The following is a 15,286-nucleotide window of genomic DNA, read 5'->3' as shown; positions in this document are numbered from 1 at the left end:
ACACAATCTCTTCACACTGTCCTCAGTAGTCAACACGTATTCACAGTACGATACGGGAGCTATACCAGTGTCACTGTATTACACACTCCCAATAGCTTCTCACACTATCGGTGTTCACGTTCACGATTCGCTCGCTACAACTGAACTCGGCGAATGTCACAATTCAACTGGTTCCTTAGGCAATGCAGTTCTCTTACAAACCCTCAGCCAGACAACGGAAAGCGTCTCGCTTCCCTGTTGCCATGTCGCCTGTTTACAGGTGTTGCTGGGCAACGCTGTCTAGAGTTGCTTCCTGCTGTGCAGTAACCGCCGCATCCCCCTCCACGTCACCGCGAGGGAGGGGGGCGGAGTATTGACTGGCCTCCTACCCTAGTAGCGACAGCGCTTCGATGCCACCACGTTACCGCTGGCGGAGGAAGGGATATCCTCCATAGCTCAATGCGTCACAATACTAACTAGAGACAGTTATTATTATTAAGGTATTACCTTAAAATAGACCACGGTCACTTCATCCTACATTCTTTCATAATTCATTAATCGTCATATATTTTACGTTCTATGAGATACTGATAACATCGCTAAATAAAACCGTAAATTATAATTAGACCATATATATATAAACTGTATCCAACTTTAATAATTAATGGCCATTTTTCACCACAAGCCGAACGGTCTAAGGCATGTACGGTCTTCGCTCGCTCGGAAGCCGGGATCGTGGGTTCTAATCCCACACAAGGCATGGATGTTTGGTATGTATACGTGATTAGTCTATGTTTGTGTTGTCCTATGTTTAGGTATAGGCCATGCGACGGACTAATCACTCGTCCAAGGAATCCTACCGTCTGTAAAATCATCATGAAACTGAAAAAATAATCAGAGTCCAGGGTCCAAAGGGGGCTGTAGAGCCAGTGAAAAAGAAAATACTCACCACAGAATTTTTCCCCATTTTTATGAGACCGGAGATATTTACGAATATACTCATATTTGTCTCGAGCAAGAAGCAGTTGGCATCCCTGCTCTGAAGTGTGTTGACACGTGCCTCGCTCACTTCATTAGATTCCCCGGTATCCTAGCGTGACCCGTCGCGGAGCGATTCCAGGTATGTGATCGAAAATTACACGCCACATAAATCCTTTTCAGCACCTCCTCCATCAGTTTCTATAGCGAAGTTAATTAATAACACAAATTATAAGTACGAGTTCTAAGAATGTCTATGTTCATATCTATGATTCGGTTAAATACGTGGGCGTTACCACGATTTTCTTTTGTTCGATGCCTGGGAAACCAGAAGCTTTTATTAACATACTTTAGACCACTTAATATTATTTCTACTGATTTTTTTTTCATTGGCGCTACAGCCCTCATTTGGGCCTAGGCCTACCTCCATGAAACTCTCCGTTTCACTTCGGTTTACTAGATCTTAGACATACGGTAAGACTCCTTGGGAGGGTGATCAGCTCGTCGCAAGGCCTCTACCTGTATACAAACACAGAAAAACGCACACAAACATCGATGCCCTGAGTGAGATTCGAACTCACGATCCCGACTTCCGAGCGAGCGAAGACAATGCATGCCTTAGACCGCTCGGCTACCGTGACCGGCATTTCTACTGATAGTCTTAGAATATTCAGGACGTAATAATGTATTTTACTTTTTTTTACTGTGATATTAATATTTGTAAGTTTCGTTACTTTTTCTATTTTGATTTGTTTTATAAAAATTCAAAGGGGAGAGCAGATGCCTGATTCGGCCCCCAATGGCGACATCCGTGTATAAATAATTCAGTGTGCACGCTGTTGAGAAGTACCGGGCAAAGAGAAAGCCAGTACATCAGTTTTATATATTTGCCTTAGGTATAGAATCGTTTTCACTAACTCGGGACATTCTGTATCTTATGTGGGAGATATTCGTATGTGTTAGTGGTTAGAGAATTCTGTCTCCAGTATAGACACGGATGTTGAACGCTCTGTAATGACCATAATCGCAAAGTAGCTCTCGATGTAGCTCTGTTGTCTGCAACTTCATGGCTAACATTCTGTGACATCTGCTTGCTACAGGACAAAGAATTATAGTTTATATCAAAGGAGTGATTTCTGTTGTGTTTGCTGTTATGTGATCTGCATGGGTTCAAGAAAAGAAAACGCTGGTATACGGAGCAGTTTTGCATTATACGTAGTAGAGCGTGGATTCCAGTAGACCAGTTCACTCGCTCAATCGTGGCGAGTTAACTCGCAGCCAGTCTACTCGTTAAACAACTAGGCGGGAGAGCAAACTAACAGACTAGTTTACTCGCTACCAAGCAAGAGGATAAAGTTAAAAGTTATCAACTTTTGTTGCTCACCGGCGAATTCACTAACAAGCGAGTGAAGTGGCGCTGGGTAATAAGGCGTGAGATTGCAGCGGCGAATGAAATGAACACTCTCTCCAACCAGCGATTTAACTATCTCAATGTAATAACATATTTGCTACCAGCCAACTCACTCATTACTGAATTCACCAGCGAGTATCGCCTGATGAAACCGATGGCAAAGGGTTTGGACTTATATTCTGGAAGGAACTGTTCGTTTCGAATCTCCATCTGGACATTGGCTAGCCTGACTTGCTGACCTTTATCGTGGCTTTCCTCAGTCCGGAATAATACGAATATTACGCCACCGCCGCTTCCTACAAAAACCCTTTCCAATTTACCAGCTGTAAATCATTCTACCAGTCGTTGCTACGGAATCTGACTGCTGGCAGCGTCCTGAAATAAAGAAATAAAAAGACACTGGCGTAGGAAAATCTGTTCCCATTTTCGGCATGTGAACCAATGTAAGAATATCATCTTGAATATAATGCCGTACAATCTGGTAGAAATTTACTCGACATTTCGGAGGACAGATTTTCCGCTTTCATTACTTCTTGCTGTGCTTACTCTTCGACCCTTAACATAGGAGAAGCACATTCTTCTGAAACGACAATAAATTCTACCAGACTACACAACGTCACGTACGAAACTATAGTACCCTTCATAGTCACCACCATGAGAAATTCTGGTCTAACCAAGATTCCAGATTTAATTTCTTAAACACAGTAGTTTCTGTACGTAACATTACAGAAATCTATATTCTGCCCACGTATTAGTATAATTTCCCAGAATAAATAGCGACTGTTTCCCTGAACAGCATTTACCAGTTGGGTTTGATAAAATAAAATTAATGTTTCCGGTAAGGAAGGAAATGAATGTTTAAACATTATTCAGAAGAAATTCGCACTCCATACATATAAACATAATGGTACAAATGACAAAATAACAAGAAGAATTCTGTCTTCTGGAATATAAAGCCGTGTAGTTCGTTGAAAGCCAGAATCGGTTGTCTTTAAGCGGACTACATTGCGTTATATCCCACCGCTGTGAGAATCTCATATCCTGCAAATAAATAAAATCATAAATATTTCCTGGCTGTTAAGAACCGCCTCTGTGGCCTAGTGGTCAGAGTTTCTGGCTACAGATCCATAGGTCCCGTTGCTACCAGATTTTCTGAAAAGTAGTGGGTCTGGAACGGGGTCCACTCAGCCTCGTGTGGATAACTGAGGAGTTACTAGAATGGAAAAGTAGCGATTCGGTCTATAAAACCAAGATTAACGGCCGTGGGGATTCGTTGCGCTGACTATGCGACACCCTCTATCCGCTAAAGTTGGCACTAACTTCGCCGACAAGCGACGGTCTCTCAGTCGGTATAGTTCGCTTGCGGACTAAAGCCACGAAGTTTTAAGTTTTTTTTTTTTTTTTTTTTTTAGAAAACCAGATGATGCTCCTTATGTTGCATCCTGTATTTATGCAATCATGGCAGTTGTACTAACAATTGCAGTAAGTCTGCAGACAATTCCCTCTCTTACTTCAACAGGTTAAGATCAGTTCTTTTTTTCATTCTTTGCAGATAAGGCTCCGTCAGAAGCGACGTTCAGAGGTTCCGAATATCTATCCTACGACCTGAGCAGAACAGGAGGGGGACCTATCGTCAGCACTCAGGATTCCATCTCTCTCAACTTCAAGACGAGACAACCCAGCGGTCTCCTCTTCTACACAGGCAAGGCACAGCTCATTGCAGCTTCTCGTATTTTTCGCAGTGTAGTCCAAAGCACCTCCTTTTTCATCCTTCCCAAATCATAATCACGTCAGCTGCGTAATTTGAAAGGAGGTTCGATAGGAAAGCAGTGCTTCTATGTACAAGGTGTCCCAGGGCGAAGGTCAATATTCTGGGAGGTCATAGTATCGGTCATTCTAAACAAAAAAAACGTGTATATGTACATGTGTCCTCTCCCGAATGGTTTCCGAGATTCAGCTATTTCACTCTACAGTGCACTGTACACTGTACATAGGAGCAACACGCCATATCCTCACACGAGTTGCGAAGTGCATTGATGTTGATGGAGGAATTTTTGGCAACGTATTATACTAGGCAAACTGTACGAACTTTATCACTTGAGCAATAAATACCGGAATTAGAAACAGTACGTAATATCTCTTTATTATAAAAAATTTTGGAACTGTGTAGCGAAACCATTCGGAAGAGGACACATGTACATATACAATTTTTGTTTAGAATGCCCGATACTATGACTTCCCAGAATATTGACCATTCCCCCTGGGACATCCTGTATAGAAGAGTTATGAGGAGAGAGATAGAGATATAAAGCATAGTAGAAGAGCAGGTAAAAGAGGAAAGTCTTGGGATAAGCATGAGACTTCGTTGTGCGTAGGGAGAAAGAACATACTTCCGTTAGAAGGTTCTCAGGCTCCGCCTGCTTGTCTCTGAGTGAAAATTAACACTTTAGGATCGTTAGAAGCAATGGCTCCAGAGAAGGATAGCGGTATTTTGATTTTCTGAGTTAATATCGACGTATAATTTAGAAAAACAATTTTATCGTCTTTGGCAGAAATGGCGCTTAATTTTGTCGAATTTAAGTCGACAGGTCTACATGAAAAGAATGCAGTAGCTATTTGGAACTTTGGAACAATCTCACTATTTGCTTAAGACAAGGGAAATCCAAGAAAATCTGGTCGAGATAACAAGTTCTGGGAAGAACAAATCACCTACTTTCCTTTTTATATGACACGGACCGCATAGAAAATAAAAAAAATTACGTGAGATACACAGACAGCAAGGTATTGTTAACCATGTAAGAAGAAGTATATGTGATACCTTTACATAGATTTTAAATTTATGTCGAATGCCTCATGTAAAAGCCATACGTTCAGTTTGACGTATGAATCAGTCAGGCGAACACAGAGGAGACCCTCAGAGGTAAATAGAACTGGCCAGTGGGAATTTAATAATTTAAGAATTTCAGTATTTCAATATATTTTATTCCCACAAACAAACAAATTATTTTTATTTGGTCAACTCAGATATACGAGGGAGAGTCAGTAAATACTGTAAATCACAAATGGATGTAAAACGTAAAACATGTGATATTTGGACCTGAAAAAAACATTTATTTCTCGACATATTTTCCACCAACACTGATACACATGAACCATCCCTTTACAAATGCGTCGAAACCAGCAGCATATAAAATTTTTTGACTGTTGTCTCAGCCACTTCCGCGCCTCCGTTTCAACATCAGAGAAAATTTTGCCACCAGTTGTTAAACGCTTTACACGATGAACACTTCTTGACGTAAATAGGAAATATTTCTTTATGAATATCTTTTGCATTTAGTCATTTGACCATAGAAAACGCTCAACAGAACGCTGATCTTCGTTAATACACTCATCAAACATAGTAGACATTTTGACTACTGAAACCAGCCTCTGAACATGCGCATGCGCGTCTGCTACCTAGACTCTCATGAAGTTTGACTGTGCTTCTGACTATTGATGCACATAGAAAACCTATTACATCCATTACAGCTGTTTTACTTCCATCTGTGACCTATTTACTGACTCTCTCTCGTACATTTATTCGTAAGCCCAGCCAATGTATTTTCTTTACTGACTGGGGCTGCCTGTATGAATATAAATTTGTCATCAATGTTAGTGCGCTGAGTTCTGTAAACTACAACTTCATCTAGGTTTACGTGCGTTTCATTTTTACTTCGCCTTAATTAAAATTTTAAATTTTCGGCTCTACGAGGGGGTTTCCTCCCTCCCATTTTCCTTTCACAAGAGGGGCGGAAGCCACGGAAGGGGTCCTCATTACGTAACATCTTTCCTAGACTGGGCTAAATACATCAAGTAAGACGGAGTAGAAGAAAGGAGCTTGAATCTCATTATGATTAAAGGAATTGTTAGAAATCCTCAGCGATTAGAAGCACTAATTGGATTTAGACGTGGGGTAAGAAGAAATTTATCCTCACTTCGAAGGATCTACCTGACATTCAGCACCAAGATTAGGGGATCAGCTTTAATGCCTTGATGAACTTTGTCACAACTTGTTAAGATAAATTTCGAGATTTTTAGTGTATAGATTATGGAAGGTACACGTGCAGTAGCTCAGTATATTGGCTAAGCATTGGGATCGACGACCAAGGTTAGAGTCAGGCCGCGCCATAACTCAAGTGGTTAGTCGTTTGATTCCCACCGTGGGGGCCTGGGTTCGATCCCGGGTCTGGTCGAGTGGGATTTATGGTGGATAAAGTGGCGCTGGGGCGGGTTTTCTCCGAGTACTTCGGTTTCCCCTGCCAATCTTCATTCCACCAAATTCTCCATCATCATAATGACCCAGGGCAGGCTACAATAAGCCAATCAGTGGCCGCCGTGCCGAGTGACCCAGTTGGACTCCACTCCCCACTAACCGAATTAAAAAAAAAAGGTTAGGGTCACCACCAGGAAACGTATTATGCATTCCGATTGACTCTCAATTTCCACGTAGGATTATGTTTAATTGAAACACATGAGTGTACGTACGTCAGAATGGGACACCGTGTAAAATTGTGCGTGGATATGAATGTTGATGTGCAATTTTCTGCCTCCATATTCCATGTTCGTGCACACTTTCGGTAGGAAAAGAAATAGTCACTGGGAGGATCTAGTAGTAGGTGGTATGACAATATTGTCGCGTGTGCATGTGTGACTATAGACGGGGTTTGGTTTGGTGAATATATTTATTGACCACTTACAGGTCGTAACTACAAATAACTATAACATTACCTTTGATATCCACACTTTACAGCTCACTAGAACACAGTCTAGTGTTCTCTGTTAATAGACGTTTGCTGGTAACGGCTTCAAAAACGGCTATTCCTCTAACACCGACTCGCGTCCTATCTTCACACGCTACCGTACAGAACTATCAACTGACCTTGTCTCTTGCTTATAGCATCTCGGCACTGACCACATAGAAAACAGCTCTTCTATTGTTATATCCAACTGTTAAATTATTAAGAATCTGTTGCCTAGCAACGGGAACGTGCTTACCGGAACCGGTCGTTGTTTAGTAAGTCACCGCTTAACATTTTCTCTGTACACCACAATATTAAAATGGGCCTTAAAGACAGGATTGGAAAGTGTGGACTGGATTCGTCTGTCTCAGGATTTGGACCAGTGGCGGGCTCTCTTGAAGACGATAATAAACCTTCAGGTTCTGTAGAATGCTGGAAATTACTTGAATAGTTGAGCAATTATTAGATTCTCAAGAAGGACGCTGCTCCATAAAGTTGGTTAGTTCCTGGTGTTCATACTACAATTATGCGCTGAAGTGTTATCCAGGAACTGGCACTATATAGTCATGAACAGAGGAGTCTGACGTGTTTTTAATTAAACACTCCTTTCTACTCTCATAATTATTAGACTTGTGTGGAGTCTGAAATTTCTCTAGACAAAGAATGCGTGTTTTCGTTTATTTCACGGTTGGAGTTCTTCAGAAGACGGTGAAGAGACCCAGAACAGCGCGATGCCTCGGTATTCGAAGACGCGATTCTTCTTGGAGAGAGTACGGACCTTAGAATTTGTAGAATTCTTCAACGTGTTCAAATTGAGGATAAGTACAACTTTCAATTTCTTACTTTGCTGTTAAGACCAAGGCTCTAATTAACTTACTTACATCATGGGACGGAGTTCTTGAGAAACAAACAGTCGCTCAATTTTGAAGAAATTCATCGCCATCCGTGATCATTTCTCCAGAATTTTCTTCTCAACAGAAGCGTCTGTATATTTTTGAACTGGAGCGTCTAGCTAGTTCTGAACTGAGTCCTCGCCATAGCTCAAGCGGTTAGTCGTTGGCTTCCCATCGCGGCGGCCCGGGTTCGATCCCGGGTCTGGTGAAGTGGGATTTCTGGTGGACAAAGTGGCGCTGGGGCAGGTTTTCTCCGAATACTTCGGTTTCCCCTGCCAATGTTCATTCCACCAATTGCTCCACACTCACCCTCACCTATCATCTGGGGCTGGTACAATAGGGCAGAAGTGGCCGCAGTACAAGGGACTTAGTCCCACCCTGCTAGCAATAAAAAAAGTTCTGAACTGAAGAGTCTGCTTAGTTCTGAACTGGAGCGTCTGCCTAGTTCTGAACTTAAGCGTCTGTCCAGTTCTGAACTGGAGCATCTGCCCAAATCTAAACAGGAGAATTTACCTACGAAATTCTGAAAATCCATTACTCTCTCTTACTCACCCTTGCTGCAGGTCCCTGAAACGGTGTGTGTTTTCATAATTTTATTAAATTCGGCGCTTTAAGAACAACTGTAGCTTTGTTCAGTTTGTCCATCAAAACAGCTGCACGCCAGGCTTGAGATACATAACTTGAACAAGCGGAAGCTACCAGAAAGTTTCTCGACAAAAGAAAGACATCTCATATGAACAAGTTTCTGCACAATTAGATGTAGGAAGTGCGAAGACTGTAACGTCAGGCTCATGTCAGAGTTCGTCTGAATGCCGTAACCCTTCTGGGCAAGCCCCCGCAGTCTCCATGTTTCCATTTAGGGCCGGGACTCACTGCAGTAGCATCAGCTGCCGGCATTCCCGTCTCATGAATATTTCATATCTGTGTAAAAGCCAGTCCCGTCCAGCTTCTGTGAGAAGCGGCAGATAAGGACAGGGTTTTGGTTTAAAGCTATGAACAGTGTGGAGACTGCCCTGCAGCTAAAGCTAATCCCTCCACCCTCCACATTGATTGTATCATGCATGTAGAACTGTGAGGGCCAATTTCGTTGATTATTTATCGACACTCTCAGCAACTATTGCGTTGAATGGTAGAACAATTAGTAAATGAGGAATTTGAAGGGGTTTGGAAGGAAACGTTCATGGGCTACTTAAAATATATTCCCCGGAATTTTCTTGGAGGGACTAAGGAAAATCAAGAGAAACCTGTCATTATTACTCGTATCAGGTTCGAGATTCGAACCGAGCTGTTCCCGGATACAAAACAACAAAAAACACACTACACACGCTAACTATACCGACCGAGCGACCACCGCTTGTCGGCGAAGTTAGTGCCAACTTTAGCGGATAGAAGGTGTCGCCTGGTCAGCGCAACGGATCCCTACGGCCGTTAATCTCTGTTTTCTAGACCGCAGCTGCTAGTTCATTGAAATAGCTCCACAATTATCCTCACGAGGCCGAGTGGACCAATTTCCAGACCCACTACTTCTCAGAAAATGTGGTAGCACCGGGAATCGAACCCGGGACCTCTAGATCTGTAACCAGGAACTCCGAACACTAGACCACAGAGGCGGTTTTTCCCGAATACATGTCTAGTTTATTACTGCTACGCTAATCCCTCTCAGTAATTGAAGGCAAGAACTAATCTTAATGCATGGACCACATAGAAAACGACACATCCAAAAATTCTTCTATTATTGCACTGTATTCGTTGCAGCTGGAACGTGTTTACCGAGCTGTTGCCTAGCAACAATAGGGAACATATAGGGACAGACAAGGTGATATCATAAACCAATTTTTATTTTTTAATATGGAAATTAAGCTGGAAAATGAGAAAGAGATGATGATTAAATGAGAACTTTAAGAGAAATAAAATGAGTTACTATAATGCATTCACGAAACTTCTTAATGTGTGATGTATATTCAAAGTATCTAAATTTATGTTGATTGTGACCCTGTTCACGCTCAAGAAAGAAAGAAAACTAAATTTCATGTCCTTAGGCTCGAGCTAGAATAATCATTTCAGTATTAGTAGCATGAATTCTCAAGGGCCGCGCCATAGCTCAAGCGGTTAGTCGCTGGCTTCCCACTGCGGTGGCCCGGGTTCGATCCCGGGTCTGGTCAAGTGGGATTTGTGGTGGACAAAGTGACGCTACCGCGGGTTTTCTCCAAGTACTTCAGTTTCCCCTGTCAATCTTCAATCCACCGAATTCTCCATCATCATAATCACCCGGGGCAGGTACAATAGGCCAATCAGTGGCCGCCGAGCCGAGTGGACCCAGTTGGACTCCACCCCCCACTAAGCGAAATGACTTCTCAAGGACAATCAAAAACGTATATCCTGTAAAGGTAAAGGTGAACTCGTCCGTGTGTTTAATTGATTAAGCACTATGCGAAGAAGATATGGTAGGGGGAGTGAAGTTATAGCTCAACCATTATTGACCTCAATAGTACAGATGAAAGTAAATTTTCAGCTACAAGCCTCACCCGATTTACCTCCGGGGAATCTGCCTCTTTGCCCATTAGATAGGAGTCTGTGGGCTCCAGAACAGGTCTGATTGCTGTGGAATTTTTTTTAATTCGCTTAGTGGGGCGTTGAGTCCAACTGGGTCCACTCGGCACGGCGGCCACTTATTGGCTTATTGTAGCCAGCCTCGCGTGATTATGTTGATGGAGCAATTGGTGGAATGAAGATTGCCAGTTGGAAAACCGAAGTACTCGGGGAAAACCCGCCCTAGCGCCACTTTGTCCACTACAAATCCCACTTGACCAGACTCGGGATCCAACCCGGGCCGCCGCGATGGGAAACCAGCGGCTAACTGCTTGAGCTATGGCGCCGCCCTTGCTGTGGAGTTAAGAAAAATCTTGCCTATAAAAGAACACACTTGGATCGCAGATATGAGGAGTGATATAAAAGAGTTAGGGCAACGGTAATGTTTCTGATACTTATCCAGGAGTTTCGGGGTTCCGATTTCATCCAGGACACCGGATATCCTCATATTTCTCGTCGTTTCGCTCAGTACATCCGAGCAAATGCTGGAATAATACGTCGATTAAGCCACAATCGCATCCTGCCAGATCCCTCCCAATTCATCATTCACAAATCATCCTACTATCCGACGGTGTGTAGTCCTAATATTGACAGGACAGCTTCATGAAATTCCCATAGAAAGGAAAAGAAAATTAAAATCAATAGAATGAAATCGAGTGATTATTTTTAAGGACTGCATCCTGTTCCGTATATACAATGAACATATATAATTTCTAACGTCAGTGCAACAATACTTTATTATTTATTTATGAAGCGCGCGCTACATGTTTCGACCTAAAATAGGTCATGTACAGGTACTGAAATTTTCTGTATAGAAGATAATTTGTACGATACATTTAGGAAAATGCGAATGTTGGTATTTCAGTTCAGTAATAGTATGGGAGAAACTTGAATCACCTGAAGATGATCCATTTGAGGCCGAAACATGTGGTGCATGCTTTATAAATAAATAAATAATAAAATATGGTTGCGTTGACGGTAAAAATTATATATTTAAATCGAGTGATGTTTATATAATCACGTATAATCATCATTGAGTTTAAACTGAAATTATACCCAAATATAATTTTAAATAAAAGGAAACAGCAACCCATATCCCTTCTGCAACGCCCCAGCAAAAATTGTTGCAATAGAAACTGGAGCATAATAATACAGTTTTAAATTTCGCCGCTATCTCCACTCCACTATGTCTTCATGACATAGCGCTTAATTAATTAAGCGCATTAATGAGTCGGGATAGCTCAGGCGGTATACAGAAGGGACTACGGGCTGGACGGTCAGCGTTCGATTCCCGACAGAGCAAGAGATTTTACTCTATTCCACAGCGTCCAGACCCAACTCTGGGGTCCACCCAGCCTCCCATTCATTGGGTACCCTGGCCCCTCCAGGGGTAAAGCGGCTGAGGCTTTAAGCTGACCACTCGCATCTATCTAGTGTCGAGATAAAGATGAGTGGAGCTATACCTCCACTTCCTAAAACTTATCACTTCAGCTCATATCACCATCGCAGTTCTTATGATTAGAAGGGAAGAAATAATTCTGTCACTTGAGTGAGTTCTCTCGGAGGGAAGCTGAACTAATGTCACTTGTTCTGTTAGCATCCTCGTATCTTTCTTTGTTTCTTCTCTCTTTTGTATTGCGTTATGCTCTTGTGTTTCCCTTCATACAAGCTCTTTTTTTTTTCGCTCGTCTTTAAATACTGGAAGGATGTCTCAGAGCGAAGCTGTGTTCCTGTTTGGGAACCAGGGAAAATGCTGAAATCAAAACAACTTCAGACATCTGACAAGTTAATTTTGTGTTTAGATTTTTTTTTTTTTTGGTTTTGATGTATTATATATTAATCATTAAGTTCCATTGCCTTCGAAAAGCAGCATTAAACAGTACTGTAATAAAAGTAAAGAAGAAAAAAAAAAGGAAAATTGTCCCTGTGTTTAACTACTTAATCATTACGCCATGAAGACATATGGGGGAGTGAATGTATAGATCCATCTTTTCTTGACCTCGGCACTAGTTTAAGGGAGGGGTCTGCTTCACGACCCGGACGCTTTACCTCCAAGGGGGATAAGCCTCCTGTATCCATTGGATAGGAGGCTGGGTGGGCCCCAGAGCCGGTCTGGACGACGTGGAGAAGAGAAAATTCTTGAGCTTAGCGGAGCTCGAGTTGTTCCTAAATGTTTAATAATGTGGGGTTTATTTTAACAAGCTGATAATGTCATACCTGAGAAATTACTACTATGGCAAATGAATCTCGGCAAAACCTCCTATTGCACAGACTTAATTTTCCTGCATATGCTGCATTTTGATGTAATATTAAAATCCAAAGAAGAAGATATCAGTTTGGTTTTCAGAGTTTGAATGCTGAACGCATGCGCGAAAGATCTTTAGGCTCAAAATTTTTTTAATTAATCTGTTTATTACTTTTAACATGATACAAATTATTAGTATTAGCATTATTACTATTATTATTAACATAGTGAATTTGTATGCACAATGCACAATTCATTATTCTGTAAATGACGAAAATTGTGACACAAAGAGATGGTGCAGCTTTATGCCCCGCTCGTATGAATGGATCATTAATCCAGCAATTACGATAAACTAAATAATTCCTAAATAAATCAAACTGGAAGTAAAACCAACACACATATGTAATTAAATCTGCAGATATTCCAATATGACTCAGACTCATTAATCTGTAAATGATTCGCAATTTGTCCGCAGAGAGTAATTAATGACACTAAACTACTCTAGTTCTCCTGTTTGGAATGTTTATGCTCGTAAGTTACATAACGTCACATTTTAGTGATAGAATACTTGTAAATAACATCGTGTCTTTTATAGTCATTTTTACGGTATAGTATTTAACCACTTCAGAAGAATGCATGCTCAAGTGTTATAACCTTTCCAATATTTTGAAAATATGTAATTAGTATGGCGTTTCCAAATATTTCTCACTCATTCATGGAGCTGAACCCTTCTTGAAAAGCCGCCAATTGTGCAGCTACCCAAGAACTTTCCAGCATTTTATGGAGCCCAAAGTTTCATCACCGTGTTCACAAGAGCCCTCAAGTGGTCCCTATTCTGAGCTAGATCAATCCAATCCATACCATCCCATTTATCTCTCTAACATCCATTTTAATATTTTCCACCCACCTACGCCTTGTTCTTCCCAGTGGTCTATTTCCTTCTGGCTTTCCTACTAATATCCTATATGCATTCCTCTTCTCCCCATTCGTGTTACATGCCCTGCCAATCTCATCCTCCTTGACCTGATCATTCTAATTACACTTGGAGGAGAGTACAAGTTATGAAGCTCCTCATTATGCAGTTTTCCCCAACCTCCTGTCACTTCATCTCTTTCGGTCTAAATATTCTCCTGAACACGTTCCCAAATATTTCTCTTGTCATTAAATAATTTAGAGGGTCTAGTTTCACTTTAAGTGGAACGGTACGTGAATGCAACTATACTGCGTCCATAACACATCTGAGCTTACGTCATCATCAGATAGTGACGTAGAAAGTTCTTTCATGATTAGAGATTTATTAGACTGTATTTTAAACATATAAATTTAAATCCGAAATCGTCATACCAGTGATCTCTTTGAACACACAAGTCTTCTCTTCCGTAATGTTGTCCACTGAAGGTATGCCGTACAGTCAGAAAAGTTCTGGAGAAGCAACAAAGTCTTTTCTTCCGTAATGTTGTCCACTGAAGGTATGCCGTACAGTCAGAAAAGTTCTGGAGAAGCAACATGGCGTGTTTGGTTTGGGCTTATGTTGTTCCTATGGAGAAAATCTCTAGAGAGAACCAGGAAACCAACCTTAACAATATTTTATTAAGCATTAAAGGATCGTGCATATTGCTTACAGATTGTGTTTATGTGCTTGTTCCCATAAACTTAATTAATTAATTGCCCTTCATAATAGAGAATCTGTGTGTTTCCTGTGAGGTAGGAACTGACTTTCTGTATGTTAGTTACATGACTGTCATTCTTCGTTAAAAATTCACGCATTTTCTTACTGACAAGCCCATTCCAGTAAATTGTTGTTGGTCCTCGCCAGCACAGACATGCTTATTTGCCAGTCCCTCGGGACTCATGACCAGATAATAATATTTATGTTGTTCCCAGTATTGATCCGTAATGGTAGTTTGTAGTGATAGTTGCAGCTAGACTCGCACAACTCCAGCTGTCTGTCATGCTTCATAGTATACACAATTACAAATGACTTTGAAAACCCAGTATTCCAGAGCGGAGTAAACTGTTGTCCGTTAGAACATTACAGGAAAGCGTGTATGTTGATATATTTGTACACAATTACTGTAAGTGATGTAGTGTTTGTCGTTAATATGTATTGGTTTGTAGTTTCCGTAGAAACCAAATGCAAGAGTAGCCTAAGGATTGATACGACCAGAAGATGGCAGTAATAAATGACAAAGTTTCGGTCGGTATTACAGTGTCGATCTTTGCCGAAATATATTTCTAGACAAATATTCCTTTTTATTATTATTATTATTATTATTATATTATGATATTATTATATATTATATTATATAATATTATTATTATAATAATATTATTATTATTAAACGTCACTAATTTGGTGACGTTTCTCGACTTCTTGACGCCTGTTGTCCGCGGTCAGCGTCAAGCTGATGCC

The 15,286-nt window shown here is 41.1% G+C and overlaps 1 protein-coding gene across 3 annotated transcripts in view; it reads left to right on the top strand.

Moving 5' to 3' along the window:
* Nucleotides 1-15,286, top strand: part of LOC111865787 (neurexin-1) — a gene marked incomplete at its 3' end in the record, with an annotated part of 317,673 nt that overhangs the window by 210,738 nt on the left and 91,649 nt on the right. For all 3 annotated transcript variants that reach the window (XM_033751956.1, XM_033751955.1, XM_023854068.2), the window contains 1 exon segment: nt 3,921-4,070. In XM_033751956.1, coding sequence (XP_033607847.1) covers nt 3,921-4,070 — 150 coding nt within the window.

The sequence above is a fragment of the Cryptotermes secundus genome, unplaced genomic scaffold (assembly GCF_002891405.2).
Source record: "Cryptotermes secundus unplaced genomic scaffold, Csec_1.0 scaffold683, whole genome shotgun sequence".
NCBI lineage: Eukaryota > Metazoa > Arthropoda > Insecta > Blattodea > Kalotermitidae > Cryptotermes > Cryptotermes secundus.
This window is presented reverse-complemented; position numbering and strand designations above follow the sequence as displayed.